Genomic DNA, 25878 nt, shown 5'->3' on the forward strand with positions numbered 1-25878 from the left:
GCATTTGAATGCAAACACTGAGGGACTCACCAAAGGCTCAGCAGGGCCAGGGATCACCCCCAAGTGCACACTGAGAGGTCTAGGGGGAAAAAAAAGCTGGAAGAAGTGAAGTGGAGGAGCTAAAGGGGGGAGAGCTGTGAGATGGAGTGAGAGTGGCTTTTGGGGTGGACCTGGGCTGTTTTGACATGGAAGGAGGAGAAATGATGGGGTCAGAGGTACCAGTGAATAAAAAGATGAAGAAGGTGATGGGACCTTGGGGGGCAGAGGGTGGGGTGCAGGGATCTATGGGGATATTTGGGACACAGGGACACCCAGGGTGGGTCACAGGACCCCCGGGGGACACCTAGGAGCAGTGGAGCCCGGTGGGGCCCGGTAGGGACGCGGTGGAGCCCGGTGGGGCCCTGGGGACGGGGGTCCGGCGGTGACCTCCGGGCCCCTCTGGCCCCGCCCACGTGCCGGCGCGGGGAGGGGGCGGGGCCTCCATCCGCCGCTCTCTGATTGGCCGGGCGGCCCCGATTGACGTGCCCTCGTGACCGGCGGGGCGGGCACTTTGCGACGGCGGCGCTTGACGGCAGTGGCGGCGGCGGCGGCGGGTGCGGGTCCGGGCGGGGGCGGCCATGCTGCTCACCGTGTTCTGCCTGCGCCGCGACCGCTCCGAGATCACCTTCAACCTGCAGGTGGACGCCGACTTCGAGCTGCAGAATTTCCGCGCCCTTTGCGAGCTGGAGTCCGGTATCCCGGCGGCGGAGAGCCAGGTCAGGGCCTGCCCCCGCCCCGAGCGCCGGCGAGAGCCCGGCCGGTGCCCCCTTCGCCCGCAGGGTCGGGAGCAGCCGCGTCCCCCACGATCCGGTCCCGGGATCCGCCCCGGGCAGCTGGAGTTCGGGGTGGTGGGTCCCTCCCGTCCCTTCCCTCGCAGACCTTTCGGGTTTGGAGACAAACACCTCGGATTTCCCCTAAAATCCCCTCGGGAGGGCTCCGAGTCCCCGGTTACTTGTGGTCCCTCCGGGAAGGGCTCGGTCCGCGCCCGCCGTGCAGCTGGAAGGGAGAAAATAACGTGGGTTTGTTTTCGTTTGTTTTCTGTGGCGGTTTCGGAGGAATTTGATGCTTCAGCGGAGCAGGAATTGAGCGAGGGGAGCAGAGTCGGAGCGTGGGGAAAGTGGTGGCTCGTGGGCTCCTCAAACCGCAGGAAACGGGGCTGAAATGTTGGGAAAGGGTTTATTTATCCCATCAAACCATCAAAGCCCTGCCCGGGCTGGGGCGGAGAGGGCACATGGAGTCCTTTCCCCCCTTTCTGCGGCAGGTATGGGGACAGAGCCGGCACAAGGATCGGGGTTCAGGGCTCGCTCGGGTGCAGGAGCGTGGCCGGGCTGCGTGGGGGGCTCTGGACCATCTGGCTGGGCTCTGCTCGTGTTCTGGGTTCAGTCCCGAGGTTCCGGCTGTTCCTCCCCGTTTCTCCTGGGCAGGGCGGTGTCGGCTCCGTTTTTCGTCTCCGGTCATGCCTGGCAGAGTTTGTGGAGTTTAGCGGCTTTTGCTTCCCGAGCCTTTTCCCAGTCTCAATTAACAAAGTGCGTTTCCAGCCAAGCCGGGATTAGTCAGTGCTGGAAGAGCTGCTGCAGGGACAGCCCTGGAGCTCTGGTGTCCCTCAGCCTTTGGCTTTCTCTCTGCCTTGGGACAATCTTGTTTTTTTAGAATGGGAGGTTGGTGAGGAGAGAGAGACAGCCTCAGAGCAGGGGTAGGAAATCCAGGTGGAGTGGATTCTCTTTTAGGAAAAAACATCTTGGTTTTGGGCAAGTGGAAAGGGAGAACCCACCTCACACAAAGGTTCTGTGCTCCAGCAGCCCTCCCCTGGCTGTGTCACAGCCACCAGTGAGCTCCCAGACCTGGGGACAGCCCCTGTGTGGGGATTCTGTGGTGCCTGTGACACATCCAAGCATGAACTGGAGCATAAACTCCTCGCTGTCACCTTTGTCCCTTGTGTTGCGGTGACCTGCAGCTCCGGGGCTGGTTTGGGATAACGAGGGGTCACTTCTCTGTGCATTTTTTCCAGGAGTTCCCTACAGTTTGAGTTTTTCCAGCCCAGCTGACCTGTGTGGGGTGTGGGTGCTGCCAGCCCCAGGCAAGGGGAGCTGTGCTTTTGTAGCTACCTCTGCCTTCCTTCTGCTCATCCATCTGCCTCTCGTGCATCATCCTGTGCTGCGGCGTGTTTTCCAGGCAGTTATTTATTGCTCCTCTCTTCTCTTTCTGCCTGGGGTTTTGAGGACCTTCAGTGGGGAGAACAGGGTGGACACCAGAGGAATTTCCCCATGGAAAGGAGCTCAGGCCTCGGCAGGGGCTGCCCAGGGAGGTTTGCAGTGCCCATCCCTGGAGGTATCCAAGGAAGGGCTGGACATGGCACTCAGGGCTCTGGGCTGGGGACAGGGTGGGGATTGCACCTGGTGATTTTGGAGGGCTTTTCCAAGTTATAAAGATACAAGTTATCAGTGAAGCAGCTCCTTGTGTGGAAGGATTTTGCATTGTTAAACCACAAATAGGCAGTTTTACATTTACCAAACTTGGCTGTTTTCTGCCCTTTTTCCTCAGCCAAGGTGAATGTTGCATCGAAGGTGCTGTGCTGGCACTAGAGAGGATGAATTTCATTGTAAGGGTCATGCAGGGTGGAGTAAAGCACTCAGTATGTGGAGGAGGGCTAATCCAGCCTTGTTGTCTGGTTTGGGCAGTGAATTCCAGGTGCTGCAGTTTGGGGTGGGGCAGGGAGCTGTGAGGTGTCTGAGGAACAGCTGTGGGCACAGGTCTGTGAGATAACAGAGGCTGGTGGCTGTGGTGATAAGAGGAGCTGGGTGAGGCAAGGAGAAATAATCTGATTTCCCAGTCTCCTCCACACAAGCAAGGCCGTGGCTTTCTGGGAGAAAGGACAGGAGGCTCTCAGCAGAGCCACACTCTTCATTCCTTCCCTTCATTTATTTTCTCTCCGTGCCACACTCGGGAATATTTGATGGGCCCGGGATCTGGGTTGATTGATGGCTGCAGGTGGTATCCAGCACTCCTGGCTGGGGTTCCCTGCTCCACGGGAAGGTTCTGCCCTCCGGCATCGCACACATGAATCCGTCAGTGCCTGCATCCCCGGCTGAGTCACCTCCAGAAGAGCCCGTGTCTGGTGCCTGCCAGCCGGCAGAACTGCCACAAACCAGACAATCAAAAGGCAGCAAAATCCAATCAGTTTGTTTTAAGAGTGGAGCAGAATGGGTCAGGAGTGGATTAATCTGTGCTGCTAATGGACATGGCGCGAGTGCCAGGCGCTTAATTCATTGTCTGGGATGTAAGGCCGAACGCTCATAAATCCAATCCCAGCGAGATGACAGAGGTAAAGCCTCACTTAAACTGATTAACTTGTCTCTTCCAGAGTGTCTGCAAAGGGAATGTGCCATTTCAGATTTGGGTGTGCTGCTGGGATTTATGACCCACTGGCTGTCGCTGCGGCGGCGCCGACTCAGGCCAGAAACGTGAGAGGCTGTGCCAGGCTCTGCCAGCACCAGCTGCCCTTGGTGCTGCCGGTGGCCTGGGGTAGAGGCCACTTCCAAACAGCTGCACGTGGGCCCTGAGGGGGACCTGCGTGTGAGGCAGTGCTGAGGCTGCACACTGTCGTGCTGGGGAAAAATCTCGTGCCTAGTTCCATCGTGTGTTTGTTTTTCTGGTTCTCTCATTGGTGCCCTGTGAGGTTCTGGTCATTTCTGTTCCTCCTGCCTTGTCTTGTCTTGCCTTGCCTTGCTGCTGTGCTACTGCCAGGTGCTACAGGCAGAGTCTGTGTTAGATGCTGAAGTGGCTGGAATGAAGCAATGGAAGTCTTTAGTGTCAGCCAGACCTTAAGACAGGTCACGATTGGTTTTTTGGGATCTTGTTGGATCTGCTCCCTGTGATAGCATCAGGCAGAGCCACAGCCCATCCACACCAGGAATGCGAAAGCTTCTCCCACATGGCTTGGCCAGTCCCAACCTGTGGGAAACATGTTGTTGCTGAACTGGCCTTTTCCAGCCCCAAAGAGACGGGGTTTGGCTAAACAATGTGATATTTGTGAAACTGGATCGTGTGCCTGAGGGGTTTAGGCCAAGTTCTCCATACTCTGGGCTGCTGCCAGGGCAGGAGGCGGCTGAGCCGATCTGCCTGATCTCGCTGTGCTCCACTGATGGCACAGAAACCTTTGTATTGCCAGATACCATTGCTGGGGACCTCTGTTCCAGTTTATGTTACATTTTGGGCTTTCCTACAACTCAGGGCCTCTGTAGGTATTACAGGTCTGATGTTCATGGAAACGTTCTGTGGGGATTATTCACCTTTATCTCAGTGGGTTTATGTTTGGTCTGTGGACCCCCTGTTAAACCAGGTTATCAAAACAGAAATGGATATGACTTTGTGTTTTGTAGTCACAAGAAGTGAATTCCCTGCATGGCCTGGTGGCAGTCTCAGGAGCAGAGCCTTTGGGTGCTCGGAGTCTGGAGAGTTGCATCACTGGAGTGAACTGGAAAGCACTGAGCTAATGACTGAGGTCCCTGTAAAACTGGTTATTCTGGGGAGCAGTGCTGTGGGAAGAGGCAGAATGAAGGATATAGGGCTGGATTATCCCTGGATTGGTCTGCACTTGGTCCAGAGTCAGGGGGTGCTGGGGCAGGGAACGCTGCAGAAAACGTCCATGGCTTGTGTAATGGTAGAGTTTGGAGTTTGGGAATGTGGACAGACAGTCCCAGTCAAGACTTGCTTCCCTGTAATGATCTTGGCCTCTGATCAGGAGAGACTGGCTCTTCTCCGTGGTGCCAGCTGTTAAACCACAGCTGGATTTCAGCAAGACCAGCCCCATGCTGTCCAGCCATGAGTGTTTGAGGCCGAGCCTGTGAGGACATCACACCTTCCCTTCTGAGACTTGAGACAGATCCAGAGGATTTACTGGAATGTTTGTGGTTTTTTCTCCTATAACAAAATAACATCTTGCACTTTTTAACTTTTTCTCTGCTTGGTGTGGTGCTGGTGGCTGTCCTGGCACAGATTGTTTATGCGGAGCGGCCGCTGACCGACAACAACAGGTCCTTGGCTTCCTATGGCTTGAAGGACGGGGACGTGGTGATCCTGCGCCAGAAGGAGACGGTGGAGCCACGGCCTTCCATGCGCTTCCCAGGTGAGAAAGGCTCTGTGCCAGCACTGCCTGAGCCTGCAGAGATTCATCAGCACTTACCCAACACCAGCTCCTGTCAGCATCCTTTAGCACCTTCTGCACAAAGTGCTGAGGGAGGGAGCGTGGCTGGAGTGAGTCGGGGGCTTGTAAATGACCCACAGGGCTTCTGATTCAGTGTTTTATTCTGAGGAAGCCAATACCATTTTACTGTTCCTTTGGGGAATGTGGAGGCACTGAGTGGAGAGGTGACTGGTTCAGAACAGGCTTGGTAAAGGTGGCTGAGTTTCCCTACAAGTGCCTATTCCCTTCCTGCTGGATGTGATGGCAGAGGCGTGTGAGTGGCTCAGACCCAGGAACAGCCTCTGTGCAGGTATGTCCTGAACCTGTCCTGTGGCACGTTCCCTGGGAAGCCACATCTTGCCAAACTTAGTGGCTTAATCGTGTGTGCGTGCCAAAGGCTCTTCCGAGAATGCCTGAGTGGAGCCCTGCACCTCTGTCCTACCTTCCAGAGCCACTCCTTGTAAATCCCAGTCATAAAATATCCCTAGAAAGGGTGCCACAGGCTGGGAAGGGCGTGGGAGCTTTGCTGAGGTCCTCATCCTGCCTCAGCTGGAGGATGGGTACCTGCAATGCAGGTCTGCAGGAATGGTACTCCTTTTTTTTAACCCAAGAGACTCCGAAGTGCCTCAGATCCAGTGGGTTTAGCCCTGCAGAGTCTCTCCATGAGGGATTCCCATTTGTGAAGCTGGGAATAACTAGTCAGCAAGTGCATTTCAGGGGATTAAAAATGGGGCAGACAGGCGAGACCAGTTATGTAAATGCAGCAGCGTTGCTAACCCAGTAACCCTGGGACATGGCTGCGCTTCCGACACGAACCGCTGCTCAGGGAATCTGCTCTCACGCAGCATCGAGGGCAGCTCGGCCTTTCCATGGGTTTTCCAGCAGAACTGCAAGCACCAACAGCTCTGCTCTTGCTTTCAGGTCTGCCCAGGATAGATTTCAGCAGCATCGCCGTTCCCGGGACGTCCACGCAGCAGCAGCAGCAGCCCCCGGCGCAGCGCCCGCGCCCTTCGCCCCCGGACGCGCCCCCGCTGGCTCAGGGCCTGGAGAACCCAGCGCTGCTGCGGGAGATGCTGCTGGCCAACCCCCACGAGCTGTCCCTGCTCAAGGAGCGCAACCCGCCCCTGGCCGAGGCCTTGCTGAGCGGGGACCTGGGTGAGCTGGGCCTGCAGCTGGGTGGGGTCGGCTCCGGCAGAGGCAGCCCCGGGTGTTCGAGGAGCTGGGATGAGCTGCAGGTTCTTTGATGGTGCAGATGAAAGCTGCCAGTTGGGAGCACTCAAGGCAGAGTTCTGCCATTTCTGGGTGTATTTCTCCTGCTTGGCATCTTTAATATCCTCTTTAATGTCCTCCTCAGAAATATCAGGTGCACAGATCATTTGGATGTTCGTGAACACAAGTGACTCAGCTCCTGATTTTTACTCTAAGACACTCCTTACTGCACATTTTCCAGTGAAGGTGCTGTGTTTGCTGCATCCCAGATCCTGCAGCACACTCCAAACCCAGCTCTGTGCATAGTGATCACGTGCTGTGGAAGTGAACTGCAGAAAGAGAGAGGGAATGGAACAAGGAAATGGTGTCTTTTGGGAACTTTCTCAATAGAAATTGTCATAAATGTTTAAGTTTTTGTTAATCTCAGAAATGTCTGTGTTTTGGGCACAGTTGAAATCTCATCCTTCAATTCCTCTGCAGCTGATGTTGGTCCCTTGTTCTTCCTGTGGTGAAAGATTTGAACTCTGGTGCCCTTTAGGTATGAAAAGAGAGAGGAGTTTTGGGCAGCAGCAAATGAGCTCCTGAACCTCTGCAGGATGTGTAGCTGGGAAATAAATCCTGTTGAGTGAGGACAAATAAGTTAAGAGAAGGAGCTTCTAGCAGGAGATTTTATCCACTCTCAGGGTTACACCTGAGTGATTTTTGTTAGAGGAAACCAGAGAGGAATTTCCATGGATGTTGTCAGCCTGTTTTGTTTTGAACTCTGCCTTTAGTTGATCTCCAGAGCTGAAGGTACATTCTTGGTACTCTCAGGCTTTTCCACACATCTTGCATGTTTTCCCCATCACCCCAAGCAGGGGTGCTGCTCTTGGCACAGGAAGGCAGAGGTTAAGCCCAAGGCACCCAGAACTGGCTCCTCTGCTGCTCTGCCTGGCCTGTGCCCATCAAGCTCTGACCCAGATGTGCATTTTCAGTCCCAAGCTGCCGCATTGGGCTTGCAGGAGGAAGTGGTTTGGGCTGGTTCTGCCCTTGATGTGCTGCACTGCTGCTGCTGGGAGTGTTTGGGCACAGATCCAGCTCAGCACCAGCTTGGATTCCCAAATGTCTGCATAGATCCGTGCCCTGTGCTGTGCTGGATGAAGGCACCTGCTGTACAGAAGCCTGATTTCAAAAATCCAAGAGTCAAATATACCCAATGCCTCCCTGAGCACATAACAGCCTTTGAATCAGAGCTGATTCCTGGGAATGGCATCTCTGGAAGCAAACCCAAACCTTCCCTGTGTGCAGACCTGCACAGACTGCCAAGTCCTTTTGGGGATGTACGTGCTCCCATTCAAGTAGTAAAAAGTGGCCAGAGGCCATCCAGAAAGAAGGAATCTAAAAACTGTGGTCTTAAAATGGGCATTTAGACCTGGCTAACACCTCCTGCTTCCAGTGGTAGGCATTCAGCTTTAGGGATTATAATCCTTGGTTTTGCCACGTTCCTTGGGTTTGAAGGAAGTTTTGTCATTAGCTTTTGTGTGGTTTTTTAAAATCTTTTTCCCTATAAAAATGCATGTGCCAGGAAATTGAGTTTGATTGTGCAGTGTTTGGGTAGAGACATGAGGAGAGCGAGCTCTTTTCATCTCGGCAGGTTCCCAATTTTGCTGCTGATCCTCTGAGGTCCATCCGTGCTGTCCTCAGACGAAGCTTTTTTCTGTGTGCTGCTGAGTCTGTTCCTCAGCTGGCATCAAAAGAAGCGTTTGCTGTGCCAGAATTTGATTTGCAAGAGTAATTTCCAGTAAAAAGCATTTCTTTATCTCCTTGTTCCCTGCAGAGAAATTCACTAGGGTGTTGCTGGAGCAACAGCAGGACCGAGCCCGGCGCGAGCAGGAGAGGATCCGGCTCTATTCCGCTGACCCCTTTGATCTCGAGGCACAGGCCAAGATAGAAGAAGACATAAGGTAACAAAGCAAGGGCTTGGAGCAGCCTGGGATAGTGGAAGATGTCCCTGCCTGTGGCAGGGGGTGGCACTGGATGAGCTTTAAGGTTTCTCCCAACCCAGACCATTCTGGGATTGCCTGATATGAGGTGACAGCACTGTTGTCTGTGCGTGTGATGTCAGCTGCCTGAGCTGGTCCACTCTGGAGCACTTGTGGAAAGCACATCTTCTCTTGAGAGGTGTGAGTCTGGTGCCTGGGGCGTGTTTGGAATCCGAGAGCTGGCTGGTGCTGTCTCCCAGCTGAGCTCTGCACCACAACACAGCGATGTTTCTCCCGGCTGCTCCTGAGATTTGGTTTTGCATCCTGATAATTGTTCTGTGTCTGGCTAATTCACTGATGAGAGGTTCTGTAGAAATGCATCCTTGCTCATCAGCTCACTCCCTCTTGCTGCCTTCCAGATGTAATTGTGTTGGGCTGAGGCTTGATTTCTTCAGCTGAGTGCTAAATCCTGGGCTCGGTTCATGGCTGTTGGTTTTCCCCTGATAACAAAGTGCCTGTCTGGTACAGACCCATTGTTGGTCAGAACCAGAATTCACTGGTGATAGGAGTGGTCTTACATTACAACTGACAAGGTGTTGGTGCCAGATAAACACTCAGCAATGCAGAAAACAGACATTTGTAAATAGCCAAATGTTGCTCAGAGGCACAGGAACGCTTCCCTTCTTCCTTAGATGAGGGACAGATAAAGACAGCAGCTGTTGGGCTGAGCCATCCCCAGATTTCACACCCCACTCAGTGACAAATGAAATGGCATCAGAATTAAAGCCTTTTCCCATTTTTGGGGGAGATAAAGCTGTTTTGGATGCAGTCACTATGGGTGCCCATCACTTCCAAGATTATTCTGGGGCTGTGAGGGATTTCTTGCAGAGCATTTTTTCTGTCAAATTTGCACCAAGGGCTGGTGCTCGTGTTCTTTTTGCCATTTTGCTCACCTCCCTCCTTTCCTATGCCTGGAAAAGATACCAGGGAAACCAAAGGATTTTAATGTTCAGCTGCTGTGTGGGATTCCAGTGATGTAGCTATTGCCAGCATCTTTGTGTACTCTCAGCATGACTAATGAATCCACAGGTTTTTTGCTCTGAGCCCTCCAGGTTAATGTGGATGGCAGGTTCCTGTTGGCAACACAAGGCTGTCAGGAGCTGAGGTGTGAGTTAGGCAGGGATTGGAGGGGGCAGTGGCTGCTGGGGAGTGACTCAGTGTCTCTGGACTGAGATCATTCCTAGCATTCAGCTCCCAGGTCTGTGTTTCACTAAGGAAGCAGCCTTTGCTGTGGTTTAAATGTGTGTTTGTAAGGTGAGCAGCAGCAGGTGGGATTTCCAGGTCTGTCTGTGAGTCAGAGCGATGTTACAAAGTCTGGTAGACATAAATATTTTGATTTTTCTCTCTCTTCTCCACAAAACTCAGGCAACAAAATATTGAAGAGAACATGACGATAGCAATGGAAGAGGCACCTGAGAGCTTTGGGCAAGTGGTGATGCTCTACATCAACTGCAAAGTCAATGGACACCCTGTGAAAGCCTTTGTGGACTCAGGTGCTTTCTCCACACTCTGTCACTGAGGGCAACAGTAAACATTCCAGTAGTTTTCCCAAAGAATCCTATAATAAAGCACTGCATGACAAGATTTTAGAGCACTTTACTGAGCCCTGAGCACAGCCTGGGTGAGCAAAGCAGATTGTTGAAAGAAGCAGTGTGGGAACACCCTGGATTAGAGCTCCTGGGAGTTTCTGGGACCTCCATGCCTGGAGGGTCACTGCCACATGTGTGTGTGCTACCCCATTTTGCAGACAGGGATTTCACCTTTAATGTGGTGGCTCCCATCCACACCCTGCAAGGGGAAGTTCTTGGGGTTGTTCCATCCCTGTGTGTGGGCAGCCAGGTCAGCACTGTGGGGTTCACAGGAAGCCTGTATGCCCTGGGGCAGGTGGGTTTCCCAGCCACTGAGTGCTGGATCTTAAGCCCTTCCAGGAGAAAATGAAAGTTTATGCTGAGGATTTAACATGAGGTGTGTTGCTGGTAGGTGCCCAGATGACCATCATGAGCCAAGCCTGTGCTGAAAGGTGCAACATCATGAGGCTGGTGGATCGGCGGTGGGCTGGCATTGCTAAGGGTGTTGGGACACAGAAAATCATTGGCAGAGTGCACTTAGGTAAGTACTGGCATTTTTGGGGCAGCTTTATCAGGGCGTGACTGCATTACCTGCAGTCTTGGCACTGAGGATTGGTGCTTTGTTAGGAGATCCTGCAAAGTAAAATCAAAGTGCATCTGCAGTGTGTTTGTCTTGGGCATTCTTGGGAACTCTGTTTTCTGTCTCATTTAATGCTGTGTTTTAATGGCATTACTGTAACACTTTGAGGTGAGGGAGTCCCAGCTCCTCACATGTACAGGACACGTTTGGGGGCAAAACCCAAGGTGAATGTGGAACACCCCCCCTGTTTCGGCTGGGACTGCTGAGCAGGGTGAGCTACTCAGGAAAGGTTCCAGCACAGGACAGTGTCTGCTCTTCCTTTGGAAGGAGAAGCTCTCTGTGCACCTTTTCTGGATGGAGGACATTGTCCTTATTACTGAAAAATCAATTCTGTTTGCTGTTGCTGCTGCTTAGACTTGTGCTCTAATAATCTGTTTGCAAGCCCTTAAGCTTGGAGGGTCAGGGAAACAGGACTCAAGGTTCTTAGGCACATCAGCTTTTAAAAGAATTAATCTGGGACCATGGCAGGCCTGGCAGTCCTGAGGCTTGCACAGGGCCAGACATTCTGTGCCCAAGACAGTGCATCAGAGTGTTGGTTTCAGATCCACCCAGACCTTTCCCTGGAGGTGGAAGAGCAGAAAGCTCCATTTTGTTGTGCTGAAGTGGGAATTTCTCTCCCTTGTGTTTCAGCTCAGGTGCAGATTGAAGGGGATTTCCTGGCGTGCTCCTTCTCAATCCTTGAAGAGCAGCCCATGGACATGCTCCTAGGACTGGATATGCTTAAGAGGCATCAGGTATCAAAATTTCTTTTGAAACAATTACCTGGCTCTTGCAGGTTTAGTGAGAAGTGCAACATAAATGCCTCTCCTGTGAGTTTGTAGGATTTTCCTGGGGAGAGTTGACGGTGGATTATTTTCCTGCCTGGAAGCACAAACACTGCATCCATCAGGGACAGCTCTAGGGTGTCTGGCTGCTGCCTGGAGCTCTTTGCTCTGATCACAGATGTGCAGAGCTTTCCAGCTGAATGATTTATTGAGTCAGACAGGGCCCTTTGGTTGGAGCTGATACTTCTGGCCCACCCTCACCTGCTGTGAGCCGCTCCCGTTGGAGGCAGATTGCCTGACCTCGAGTCTCCCTTTCCCTCTGGGAGCCGCCTGGCTCCCCGCAGGCCCCTGATGTGGCGATGCTCTTTTGCAGTGCTCCATTGATCTCAAGAAGAACGTTCTGGTGATCGGCACCACGGGCTCCCAGACCTCGTTCCTGCCCGAGGGCGAGCTGCCCGAGTGCGCGCGGCTGGCGTACGGCGCGGGGCGCGACGACGTGCGGCCCGAGGACATCGCTGACCAGGAGCTTGCAGAGGCAATACAGAAATCCGTAGAGGAAGCAGGTACCGGCAGGAGCCCAGCTGAAATAGGAATCTGTGCTTTTTATTTTTTTGCTGCATGTCAGGATGTCTGTGAACAGTTCTCCTTCCAGTTCCTGGGAGCAGCATCAGCCATGAAGGGATGGAGAGAAGGGGCTTTATCCTTGCTTGTGGCCTCTGAGTGCACTTCTGTCTTCCTTTCTGGGCTGCAAAACCTGCACAAAGGCACTTGGGGCTGTTTGCTGGTTATTTTGTGCTCTCCCTGCAGCTTCCCACCTGCGGTTTCCTGGCTTTCAAGGTGTGGAGGTTAATGGTTGTCTGTGGCTGGGATTGTGCTGTAGTGCCCAGCAGGGATGTGGCTCAGCTGTGGTGCTGCTGCAGCTTTGGGGAGGCTCCCAAAACCTTGCTCTTATTGGCTGCACCATGTAAAAATAGAGCAGCTGGAGCAGTGACAGAAGTTCATGACAATTTTTAGAATTCGCACTATTTCAGCATTTTTCCCTGGAATGGTGCTCGTGCCTTTGGAGGGGGAATTGCTTCCTTGCAGTTGCTCTAAGGTTCAAAAGCTGAATTCATGTCCTCAGCCTTAAATGTGACCTGCTTTGAGAACTTAACCCTCCTGCAGTTTTGTTCCCAGTATCCCTGGAGTCCAAACACTGCACAGATGTGGTGGCTACGTGGAGCTTTGCTAGCTGCAAAATTTAGTGAAGTGATTTTATTTTCAGGCAAAATAGCTGAAAGCTGAGCTATGAGACAAAAACAGTCTGAAACTCAAATTTTCTGTTCAGCTCCTCCCTTAATTCAGCTTTTAGCTGAAGGGGAAATTCATTATTTTTCCCTCCTGTTCCAGAGAAGCTGTGAATACCTCAGGGTGTATTCCTTAAGCCTTTTCCAAAACTTCTAAAGATAACATTTTATATCCAAGAGTTCTCTAGAGACCTTTGAGTTTTACTGCTCATTTTTTCTCTGAAAGAACGCAGTAAATTCTGCTTCCTACACACATGTAGAACTCTTTGCTGGGTCAGGTTTAAGCTGATCATGTTTTCTTGCTAATTTTTGACTCTAGTGTGCCCATATATACATATCTAGTTGAAATGCACTGAAATTTTTTTTTAATATTTCCCAGTTACTGTTTGACAGCCCAGAGAGTAAACAGTTTGTTACAAATAATGAAGTTGATAACATTAAGGGGAACACAGGACTGCACTTAGTGCTCCCTTTGGCCAATTTTCTTGAATGTAAGATTTCCAGAAAAGTCAAAAACCTCAGAAGGAAAGTCTGGTTTTAATAAACCAGTAAGAAGCAGTTTAAATGTGCGACTTTTCTAGCCAAATTTGAATGTCTATTAACTGAAGTTGCAGCCAGTAGAGAGAAACACAAACATGGGTTTGACCTTGTGATTGTGTTTTGATGTCGCTCAGGCTCAGGAGCTTGGGCTCTTGTCTGTTCCCACAGCCTGGCAGGTGTAAATATTAGTTCTGTTCCTGTTAAAACCTGGAGCCTGATGGAGCCTGGGTTAGCTTTTGGAATAGACTTCCACTTTGAATGAGGCTTTGCATATGTTACAGTTGGTTGAAAGAGAACTAAATAACAAGCAAACCTCAGCCCAAACTATGAGTCTTTATAATAAAAGCATTTTAGACAAGGTTTTTAAACAGAAAAGTGCCAGAAATGTCTTAAATCCAAGCTGCTTATGTACTACATATGGTTCTTAGGACCATGAGGCTTTGTTCAGGCTGGTCAGCACTTGGACACTTCCCGTTGATGCTGAGCCCTAGAGGAATGTAAAAGATTTATGGGAATAGGAAATCCATTTTGTGTGTTCACTTAATGCTCATAGAACACCAAGGCACAGAACTAAAGTGGCTCTTGTTCAGATTGCCTGTGACAGTCCTGACAGTTCTAGACACAGTACCAGCCTCTGGCCCATAGGCTTTTGTTGGCTGTATCCTAAAATGTCAGCACATTCTCTCTTTCTCTCTTCCAAAACTTGAGTTGCTACTAGGTGGTACCAAGAAAACCAGGAAAGGAAAAACCAGAAAACGGAAGAAGAGCAGAAAGAGAATGTGATGCAGCTCCAAAGAAGCTCAGCTCCCCGCAAGACGTGTGTTCTTTTATAGCAGCAGGAATTTTTGCTGGCTTCCAGGAGATGGTACAACACAAATGGCTGCCTGCACCTGGAAGCTATTAAAGTGCTTGTTTTGAGTGCACCTGGATTATTCCTGAACTTTATTTAATCCCTTGAAGCCCACTTTGGGGAACCTTATGATTGCTGTCAGCTGCCTTGCTGGTGATTAGCACCTATGGAAGGCAGCTGAGGTGGTGGTGGAGTCCTGGTGGGGTTCACTGTGATCCAGGACTTGCATGTCCTTTTTTACCTCTGAGGACTTGATGCTCTTTTGTGCCAGTTTCCCACCACTGGGGAATCGGTGATCATGGAGGATTGACAAACCTGGCAGCAGAACTGGAGCTGTTTTGCTGAGGAGGAGGTGAAGGCAGGCAGTTCATCCCACACACACCTTTTCATCCAGGCAGCCTCAGTCCAAATCACTGCCACCACAAACAACTCAGGCTGTTCCTGGTACAGAGAGGAATTTATTCCTGATGGAGCACGTTGCAGGGAAGAGTTTGTTCCTGGTTTTAGATGGATCAATATCCCTGGTGGGGCTGGGACTCCACACCTGTGGCTACCTGAGGAGAAGGATGACACTGAGGAATGCTTGGCAGAAAACCTGCTCCTGCTGCTACCTGAATGCAAATCCCTAATGTGTCTGATCAGACCCTTATTAACGATCCAGCAGCTCAGAAGACAGTTCTGCTTCCTCCCTCAAGGGTTGGTTTGGGAGCACAGAGCATGAACGTGATCATTCCATATAGAAACAGAAAGAAATCCCTCTGGTTTTCATCCATATCCTCTGTCACAAAGCTCTTTGCCACCCTTAGGAAAAATGAGTGGCACCTTAGAGCAGTGGGTGGTGTCATGGCAGGTACTGCACTGGTTTTAGTTCAGAGAATTAAAGGAACAAGGCTGAGGACAGAAAAGCAGATTGCTGTTGTGGAATTTAAAGGGAATCATGGCTGGAGGTGTAGGCATGGCAAGCTGTGCCCCAGTACTCCTGTTAAGAGACTCCAGGAAAACCAGTCTTGTGTGTTTAAGACCTCTGGGTTTGGGAAAGGGCAGCAAATCACAGAGCACAGAGCTTGGGTGTGTGATCATGGGCAGACAGGACTGTGGTGTCGGGACATGTGCTCCTGCAGAGGTCGTGTGAGTGATTTAACAAGTGCAAGAGCACTGATACATCAGCAAGATCAGACTGTCAGCAAGATACAGTCACTTAATCTCCCCTGATAACCACAGCCAGTGTCTGGTGCTTCTGATAGAGATCTGCAATTCATCTGCTCTCTGTGAGGACAAGGAAGCAGCAAGCTGGGCTTGACTTCTGGCTGCTCCTCATTTGCTTTGCTCTTCCCAGCCTCGGGCAGCAGTTCTTCTGGGGGATTTCCTTCCCCCTGCAATCTGTACACTTCCCTTTTGCAGACAGCTGGTACTTGGACACCTTCTCTTGGGTCTGATGGCACTGCTGGGAACACAACCCAAGAACTGTGTTGCCATCTCAGTTCCCATATCCCTGAAATGTGTCTCCTGAGTATCAGCAGCCAAAGGGAGAACAGATGTGTACAGCCCTAGACACATGTATTATACTGTGTAGAGTTTACCAAGTGTCTGGTATCACCCAAAGACTGCTCTGTGGCATAGACAGTACAGAACAGCCTTTAAATTGTGCTCTGGCAGAGTTACTCTTGCCTTGATGTGCCAATCTGGCCAGGCAGAATCTTCCTGGGAGGCAGGAGCTCCTGCAGCCTTCATGCCATTGTGCTGGACAGGAGGGGAGCTGTGCAGGACTGTAACCATGCATGGTGTGTGCTCTGAATGCTAACACAAGTTTGGTGTGTTTGTTTCCTAATCCAAACAGAACGTCGGAAGCCTTGATGCATGTAGTGTGTGTTTACTGCAGCTGGAGTGGGCCACAGACCAGGTATTTAGAGCCACCTGTTCCAGTTTGTGCTGCCACGGTGTGAACGGTGCTTCTGCTGTGTCCTGACTGCTCCTTTCCTTCTGTTTTCCATAGAGAATAGTGACAAAGAAACTACCTCACTGGAAATGCCCTCATTACCAGCTTCTGATGGGTTTCAAAATCCAGTCCAGTCTTCAGGACTAAATTCCAAGATCTGTAATCCCACAAATCAATTACTTGATCGTTCTGTCTCTGCCCCTGCTTCAATTTGCTCATCTGAATCCAGCCTCACAGAGCCCATTGATCCTAGAGCCGTCAAGACTTCTGACTCTTCACCTGAACACCAGATAACCCCAGAAAAAGAGCATCCTCTGGTATTACAGCATCATTCCAATAGCTCTTCCTCAACAAATAATGACCCCTCTTCGCACACTGGAGATGGAACCTGCTCCAATCCAGCTTGCCTTTCACAGAAGACACTCAAAGAAGCATTTAGTGCTGACATTTTAAAGGAATGTAATGCTAAAAGACAAGATCATGGTCAGGAACTTCCTCTGGAAGTGGCAAAAGTCAATTTGGCTGATGCTGCTGCCAAGCACAGGCAGGATAAAGATGTCTGTCTGTCTTCAGAGCAGGAGCAAAAATATGAGCTTCCTACAGACCATCGGATGTGCAAAGAGCCAGAAAAGGAACATCTTGAGGAGCAAACTGAGACAACTGACCCAGAACCTCCTAGCTGTGTTGGTGGGGTTGAGAAACCTGCTGTGGCAGAAGCCAAACAGCCAGAAAATCCTCCCATGGAAATGAGAGCTGGACTGGAGAGAACAGGTCTTTCCTGTGTGAAAGGGAGTATCCAGCTGTCAGCTTCCTGTAGCCATGTGCACGTGGAAGCCTCCATGGAAATAGATGCAGTGGAGCAGGCTGCAGCTGAAGTGCAGAGCTCAGCAAGGCAGCAGGGGCAGCAGACTGAGAACAGACATGTATCCAACCTCAGCTCAGAGGCCTTCTCCATGGAGGTGGAGTTGCTGAAGTCTCCGTCCTTGAGTGATCCACTCTCCACCAGTGATGTCCTGCAGTCTAAAAGCACTGGTGAAATCCCTGCAGATTATCATGAGTCGGCTAATTTGGCAGCAGACAGCTCTTCCCCTTCCAGCACCCAACAGCTGGACACAGATCCAGGAAGACCTTCAGAAGAACCATGTTTCCCTCTAGCATCAGCCTTGAAAGAGCTTCACAAACTCTTGGTTATCAGTCGGAAAGGAGAATGCAAGATCCTTGCCTCTGAAGTCTCCCAGCTGGAAATGGTTCCCAGAGAGCCAGCAGTGCAGCAGAAGGGGCTTCCTGAAGGTGAGCAGGAAGGCTCGGATCCAGCCAGCCAGGAACAAAGCTGTTCCTCTGCTGAGGTGAGGTCTGACCCTGGAGGAGCAGAGGGGAGCCAGCCTTGTGATTCTGGCAAAGAGCACATCAGCACCCTGCCCATCAGTCCTGGGCAGCCTGTGCTCAGGGGAGGTGCTTTAGAGGGGCAGAAGGGTTCAGGTAAGAGCGATGTGGTCATGCTGAAGTCTGCAGCCACCTCTGGCCAGCAGCAGAGCCCAGAGCAGAGGGAGGTTTCGGCAGGAGGTTCTCATTCTCAGAGTCCACCTAGTCCAACTCTGGAGCAAAGCACACCAGTTTCCTCCACACCTGCTTCAGATGAAGGAGCACCACAGGACACTCGGAGCCTGTTCACAGGAGCACCTGGGAGAAGAAGCAGTGCTGTTCCTGCAGGTCTGTGGCCGGTGGGTGGGAGTGAGGAACCACGGCTGAGCCCCCCAGCTGCCTACACCAGACTGACCACAGGGGCTTCTCCACGCCCTGCTTTCCCCGAGGGTGATGTCGACCGGATCCTTAGTGCTGGTTTTACCCCACAGGAAGCTCTCCAGGCCTTGGAACAAGCGGGTGGAAATGCAGATCTTGCTCTTCTCATTTTGCTAGCCAAGAGCATTGTTGTTCCCACATAACTGTGGAAGAGGGAGCTGACTGGGGGATCTTTTCTTCTACAGGAATATCTCAATTGCACACCACAATGGACGAGCAGAATGTTGAGCCAGATTTTTTTAATTATTTGCAGCCAAAGTAACACATTGCTTCTGTTTCACTCGTTAGATTTGGGCTTTGAAAGGAAAGAAAATGTCCTTGCATTGTGTGGACAGGATAGTTTTTAATCATGTATACTGGATTAAAACTACTGGTTTTATTTAAATGTACAATTTTAGAATAACCTGCAATGATACGAATAAGAAGCAGCAGCCACTGCGCTCACTGCCCTATCTGGCACAAAGCAGGTTGTGATGGGAATTGGCCACAGGTGCACAGGAGGAGAGGTGCACACCGAGTCCAGTGTGGAATCTGCATTTGTTGCAGCTCCTTGGAACCCAACATCCAGCTGTTGAAATTATTCTTGCAGCTACTGAAGGTGTGTAGATGCTCGTGGATGCATAAGGCTTTGCCAGAGGAGCGAAGGGGTTTTTTGGGAGTGTGGGTTTTTGTGTGTGCACAGGGAAGGCTGATGCTTATTTTTGCCAAACCCTTTTATGCTTTGATTTAGAGCTGGACTCAGTGATTCTTATGTGTCCCTTCCAGCTTAGAATATTCTGTGATGCTCTTGGGCCAGTGTGTTCCAGTTTACAACATGGGGATAGAAGAAGGGAAGGGATAGAATTTGGTGCTACCAAAACTTATAAGATACATTTTAACTTATTTGGAGATGTGCTGGTATTAACTGTAGGGATGGGGGGGAGGGAGAAGGAGTATTGACATTTTTTTCTAGCCTTGCCCTCATCATGTTTTTCCTCATGCAAAAAGAACAAGCTCAACCAGTTTAAGGCTAAACCTTTATGATGAATTTCCTTAACAAACCAACTGTGTGTTATGGCTCTAAATCTCCCTGTGCCCAGGGAGGAACAAACTTCATCTCAGTGGCTCCAAGCAGGGCTGTGATGGGAGGAAGGAAGAATCTGCTTGGCTGTGGTTTGTCTGGATGTCCGGGGTTGATTGCCCTCTTGGCTGTGGATTGCTATGGTTGGATCTTGGACCTCCTCAAGAGTGAGGGCTCCATTTGTTCAAATGCTCTGATGTGGCTTCTGCATTACAACCATCATGGCCTTCTGGGCTATCTCAGGTGAGTCACCTGAGTGCTGAGGCCTCACTGAGGCTGTGCTGTAGGAAGCCCTTTCCAGATGCTTTTTTGAGGGGGAAGAACTCCTTTGTGATGCTCTGCAAAGTCACAAAGCTCTGTCAGGGCTGGGGACAGGAAAGGAAAGCATGGCTGAAACCAAATTTTAAGTAGGAGCTTTGATTTAGTCCCACTTGCAAATCTCAGAAGTGGCTTTGTGTTAGGTGTTTGTCTTGAACTTAACACACTGAGCTAAACCTGGAGCAATGGCTCAGCAGCACCAGACATTTTTGTTCATGGCTTCCATGTGGTGTTGTCGTTGTCTCAGGCCTGTGTCCTGCTGTTTGTGTTCCCTGTTGCTTTAGCAGGTCTCCTGTGTGTGTGCTAGGCTGTTTTTATGCAGGTGGCATTTAAAAACAACACAGATTTGGTTTCATCTGTCACCTCACAGGAGTTTGTGCTGTCATTGAGTGCTGGTGTCAGATTTGCCTCAGACACTTGGGAGATCCTTTGGAGTAATAAAGGGCTTTTAGGCATTCCACTGTCAAATGGAGCTTCTCTGTGAGCTGGGATGGTACCATCCAGACCTGGAGCTCCCAGACAGGTCTGGTTTGTACCCCTCTGCTTGTGCCAGCAGCAGGCACTGCTCCACGTGGGAAGCAGGACCTAGTGACTCACTTGAGCCCTGCTCAAAATGAGTTACTGAGGCCAGACAACAGCTTTCTCATCTTCACCAGGCAGGTGAAGGTTTGGTTTAATATTCTCCTTGCAATGAGCACCTCAAATCAGAGGAAGACCCTCTGTGAAGGGCAACACTTGAGCTGGTACCAGGAGTACAGTATCAGCAGGTCTCTCTAGAAGCCTTAGGAAATAGGATCTATCAGCCCATTCCTGTCTGCATCCTGGTTCACCATCAGAAGCAGCAGCAGTGAGGCTCCAGATCCAGAGTGACTTCAGATGGCTGAACCTGCTCCTGATTCACACTGCAGGGCTTGGTGAGGTGGCCCTGGGAGCAAAGTAACCCAGGAGCCAGGGGCAGGTTGGCTCTCTTGGATGCAGGAGAGCTGTACCTGCACCCTTCGCCTGCAGGTGGATCTACTGCCAGCTGCTTGGAGCAGTAGATGTTGGTTACTCAGTGTTAGCCCCTTGTATCTCTGTTTTAGAAGCTGTTGCTCAGCTGGCCCAAGCGGTGCTGCTCTGCACCAAGCTGGTGAGAGGCTCTGCTCTCACAGCCGCACTGACTTAGGCTGTGCATACAGAATTTATGCTATAAAAGCTTTAGAGCATCAACCAATCTGCTTCAATTCTCACTTTTATTCCTTGTCAAATAAAAGTTTTAAATCCCACCCTTCTGCCAAAGCTGTATGGGAGCATTTATCTATAGTAACTCTCTCCAAACTGCTAGGAACAAACCCTGACCCCCAACTGATAAATATTTCTAAAACTCTTTTATCAAGTAGGTCCAAGCCTGGTGATTTAAATATCTTCATTTTCAAGCCTTGCTTTGAGTGAATGGCTATGTCCTGCTAAATTAGTGAATAATATTTTTAGGAGCAAGATTTAGTATAAAATCGAGGCAGTGGTGAGTACTTAAGGTTAAAATAATATGTAATAGAGTGTGTGTATAGCGAATGCTGTCTAAAAGTTGTCTTTGTTTCAACGTGTGTCCTCTCTGCTGCATGCACACACACACACACACACATCCTCTGTTCAGCCTCTGGCAGTCCCTGTGCTGGTCCCTGTGCTGACCTGGCCCAGAGTGGGAGTGTTTATAGAAAAGGAGGGATGGCAGAGTGCTATGGCTTATTGGCTACAGTGGGGATAAAGGTACCACCAACAGCTGTTTGGGTTTCCAAGGAGCCAGGTATTCCGGCCTAAAATCAGGCACTTCATTCTTTCCTCTTCCCCCTCCTCATTAACCACTGCTGCAGTGTCCTCATGTCAGCTCACTTAACAAAGGGATTTCACCATGGAAGTCCAGCTCTAGAGAGTAAAGCAGTGCTCGTAAACTGCTTTGTAAAGCTGCCAGCACCTATGGGGACCCATGTGGGTCTGTTGAGCTTTTATAGGTGTGCCCTGGAGCCACTTCAGGTTTCTGAGATTCACTTTTTTCCTTAAAAATACTGAAGAAATTCACCTGGCCTCTTTGTGACTGCGTGTTTGTGTACACGAGGCCATAGTGAACACAGAGGTGATGTTTAGTGGAATCCCAACATCTGGAAGTTTCTGGGCATGGGTGATTCTGACAAGAGGAGGGAATATTCCTGGTGACCGTTCCTGGCACGTTTACCTGTTGCAGGACAGAGCTGAGCTGTTACCGTGACAATCTCTGCCTCCTTGCTGTGTATGTTTAAGTTTGGATGTAGACACTCGGTCTCCAGGACTGTTAACCTTGTATGTCCTCCATGTTCTCCGCTTCCATCTCTCCCTCTTGCCGTCTCCTCTTCTCAAAAGTAGCAATATTTAAGTGTACTTGCTGAACGCTCAACTTCAGATCAGTTTTCTGTAAAACTATGCCATTGATGAACAACAGGAGGAGCCAGTCCTAGAGGCTTCTTCACCAGACTTGGACTTCCTGCCAAACAGCTGCCCAGAACTCTAACAGAAATTCAAAGAGGAGAAATCCAGAGGTGTTTCTGCCTGCCTCTCTTGGATGCCAGCTTGGGAAACGAGGTCAGTTTCACGTACATCATTCCCCTCTGAAGCACTTAAGAGATTTCTTCCTGCACTGTGTAGATGAGGCTTAGTCCATGATCCAAAGCACAGCGGTTTGGGTCACACTTTGACTGATGCTTCAGAGTTTTACAGACTCACTTAGGGAACTTGAGGGAATCAATACTCAGGAATCCTAAAGCTGGTTGCATTTTGTGTCATTGACTCTTGTGGGTTGAACACACTGCGGCCTCGCAGGCGGCTGAAGAGAGGAGTGGGTGTGTCATCAATGGGATGTGGTTCTGCCCAAAGTAATACACACTTGATTCTTTTTTTGATTTTTTTTAATATTGGGGGACTGTTTATCAACAAATTATGTGTAAAAAAATTTGATATTTAAAAAAAATGAATAAACACTTTATCATAATGTTGCTTGGTAAGTCTATCTGTATTTCTGAGGTTGGCAGCACTGCACTCAAATCCTTCACTACCATTTTTCCCAAAGCCAATGGATTTTTTGGATTAATGGACATTAAAAACAATTGGCATTTAAAGACCTGGAAAGCTCATGAGAGTTTTAGTTAGAAATTACTTTTTTGAAGTCCCATTCTCTTAGTGTCACATAGTAGAACAGGTTTTAGTAGGGAGGCATAGAGTATATTCCTCCTCTGAAACTTGCGACATAGTCACTGATCCTAAGGTCCTTTCACAGAGGAGCAGTTCCTTTTTCAGACCCAGAAAAATTTCCTCTTTTCCTTGAGACAGCACTGAGGTTTTGGCTGTTTTAAATGCCTGCTAACCAGAGCTGTGGGTGCTGGTGCCAGGTGAGAGAGACACAAACACATAACACAATGGGTTATGATTCAGTGACTGTGACAAACTGGGCAGTGGTTTTCTCCTCACATGTCCAGAGTTCTGCACGTGATGCTGGTGTCACTGTTAGAGCTAAGTGAGGTCATTAATTATCATGCAAAACTGCATTTTGAACTCAGCTCTCAGGGTGGGAAAAGGGAAGGTTTGATGTGTGGGCTGCTACAGCATCATCATACATTGGCCAAAGGTTTGCTGCGATTTCTTCTGCTGGGAGATTTAAGGATTGAACACTCTGGTTCAAAACTATTTTGAGCACTTGAGCCTTTTCTGTTCTGCTTGATGGAGATGGTTTTATTTTGGCAATATATAAAAATTTTGATTAATGACACAGTTGTATTCATGTTTAGGGTTGTCCCAGTCAGAATTGGCCTGATGTCCTGAAGCTTAACAAGGGTAGGCTGTGGCTGCCCCATCCCTGGAAATGCCCAAGGCCAGGCTGGACGGGGCTTGGAGCAGCCTGGGATAGTGGAACGATGAGCCTTAAGGTCTCTCCAAGCCAAAACATTCTGGGATTCCATGAAGTGGGGCATTAGCACCCTGAAATCTGCAGCTTTTATACAGCCAAGAGAGGGTTAGGCCCTGTGCAATAAATCAACTTCACGTTGATGTTTTCCTTGGTTATCTATTGGGGGTCTTTAGGAGTAGAGCTCTCTCCTAAAAACTTCTGCAGAGGCCTGGAGTTTCAAAATAACAGCTGAAGGTTTTTTGAGCAGTCATGTGGATGCAGCGGCTGCATTAAGAGCAAGAGTGGGATGCAGAGAGGTGAGTGTTCCTTAATGCAATTTCCTGCCTCAGAATAGTTGAAGGAATGGTCAGCAGAAGGAACATGACTGAGCCATTGCTCAGGAATCCTGCAGTGCCTCCCATCAGCTGGTGCCTGGCCCCTCTGCAGTCCCATGTCTGAGCACGTGCCTGGTGTGGCTTTGCCCAGGTAACCACTTTTTCTGGGCAGGTTTGTCACCAGAACTTGGGAAATCCTGCTGGCCCACCTGGCTTTTGAGTCACTGACCTTCCTCTGATTGTCTGCTCTGCCTCATGCCCTGGGGGTATGCTGGGGGTGCTGGACCCCGGCAGTGTAACCACTACACTGTGACATAATTACCTCCAGCAACCACACGTGCTAATTACAAGGTCATGCCTGCCAGTAAAGCACTGAGTCAAACGAAAGGATGTGAGTGGTTGGTGACTGAAATCCTTCAAAACAGCTACTGCCAAAGGAATGTCTGGTTCCCAATCTCTTTGTTATCAAATGGAAATGAAAAGGACTTGAAAACAAAGCCACTTGTGCCTGTGGAAATGGAGGTGTGCTCACAGGGCTCACTGTCCTTATAACCCAGCTGTTTCTTCCATGGTTTTCCTAATACTAATTTTTTTTTTTTTCCTACTGAAATCCATACTGCAATTCCTGAAGTGTTTCTTGTGCCTCTTTAATTTCCCCCTGGATCACTGGCAACATTACTGAGGTGCCCTTTGACTGCACTGCATGAGGTGGTATCTTAGGAGTATTGTGCACATAACACACCTTGTTGCAGGAGGTGATTCCCCTCAGTGACTCGCTCTGTCCTTCTTCATTCTCCATCCATGACAAGCACCTGATGGCTCTTCTCCTCGGGGATCATGTTCTCCATGCCAACTTTGGGCTGCAAATATTGAGCAAAGAGTTAAAAATCTCTTGGGAAGAGGGTGGGAAGCTCCCACACAGCATGTGGTGGGAGTAGGATGGATCCTCCCAATCTTTTCCAAGGAGAATGGGAGCTGTGTAAATGCTGTGAGTGGGGAATTTTCTACGTAAATCCATAATTGAGTGGTGGGTGCTTTAAGGGTATAACCAACTGGTTTTACTCGAAGTAAAACAAATACTTGGGGCATTCAAAACATTCAGGAAAACAGCAGGACACCAGGAAGTCGGTTTTACCACAGAATCCAGAATGATTTGGATTGGAAGGGACCTTAAAGCTCACTCCAAAACCCATGGGATTATACAGGTGTAGATGCTGTACCTGGTGCCTCCGGTGTAAGGAGGAATGCAAATAGATGCACATACCTGCTGGTGCTGTACAGCTCGTTTGCCTTATACTTTAAATCCTAAAATTCACCAGGAAAGAATAAACTGGTGTGTGGGATCTGTGGGGCTGCTTTACAAGCAGCTGACTTCAGTCTCTCCATCGACTTGTTTGGGATCAGGCTTGGGTGTTTCAGGCTCAGCATTTGTTCTATTCCCCACATTAAAACCCTTCACCTCAGCCTCAGGTTTTATTTATATTTATTTATAATTTATCTTAAGTCTTTTTCCCAACTCTTGTCTCTGTCCTGTGATGGCAAGTGGGGCTTGTATTTGAGGTTTTTAGGAACTTTTCCCACCAATGGAGGTTTGGACTGGTGATGTTTTGAGAACAATAATGTGGCCCATTTTTGGATCCAAGGTGCCATCCAGCACAGAGACCCCAGCAAAGAGCTGGATCCCCCATTTCAGGTTGCTGGAGCAGAACTGAAGGAAGCACTGCTGAAGCCTGAGGTGTTGGGGTGTCATATGGATCCCCCATTTTCCCCTCACCATTGATTATTTCCTTTGAGGCCAGCATCCCAAAGTGCACCAAAGCTGCAGGCTGGGCACCTCATGTCCCCAAACCCACTGTCCCCTCCTGTCCCCCTGGACTGTGAAGGAACCAACATCTCCCCTTACCTGCCTCACATCCCCTCCTTGCTGTGAGAGAACCAATGCCTCCTCTCTTGTGTCTCCTCACTGTGTCAGGGTGGACCCAAGGCCATCTCCCCTCATGCCCCTCAGTGTCCCCAGTGCCATCTCCCCCCACGTCCCCTCACTAATCCCAAGGCTGTGCCGCCTCCTCAGTGCCCTCACGGTCCTCAACATCATCTCCCCTAATGTCCCCTCACTGAGTCCTGGGATTTGAGGGACCCAGTGCCACCTTCCTTCACTGTCCCCTCATATGTCTCCACGCCATCTGCCCTCAGGGGCTCATGAGGGCTCGACCGCCATCTCCCCTCAGGGTCCCTCGCCGGGTCACGAGGGTGGCGGGGGCGGGCTGGGTTCGGCTCTGTTCGGCTCCACTCGGCTCTGTTCGGTCGAGCTGCGCTCGGTTTGGCTCCGCTCGGCTCCGCTCGGCCGGGCTCGGCCGGTCCCTCATCCCCGGGCGGGGCGGTCCCGTTGCCGGCCCGGGGCGGGCAGCGCCGCTCGCTCCCTCCCTCCGTCCCTCCCTCCC

General features: G+C 50.3%; 1 protein-coding gene across 1 annotated transcript; it reads left to right on the top strand.

The window, feature by feature from the left end:
• The first annotated feature begins 538 nt into the window (after positions 1-538).
• On the top strand, positions 539-22211 carry DDI2 (DDI proteasomal shuttling factor 2). The gene is made up of 9 exons (XM_086860704.1): positions 539-755; positions 5035-5164; positions 6143-6376; positions 8247-8373; positions 9817-9944; positions 10432-10560; positions 11290-11393; positions 11797-11986; positions 16093-22211. Exons 1-9 carry the CDS (start codon positions 618-620, stop codon positions 17976-17978), a joined length of 3066 nt encoding a protein of 1021 aa, XP_086716830.1. The 5' UTR covers positions 539-617; the 3' UTR covers positions 17979-22211.
• Positions 22212-25878: the final 3667 nt, after the last annotated feature.

This window comes from Cyanistes caeruleus, chromosome 22, assembly GCF_971803275.1.
Source record: "Cyanistes caeruleus chromosome 22, bCyaCae1.hap1.1, whole genome shotgun sequence".
In the NCBI taxonomy this organism is placed as follows: Eukaryota; Metazoa; Chordata; class Aves; order Passeriformes; family Paridae; genus Cyanistes; species Cyanistes caeruleus.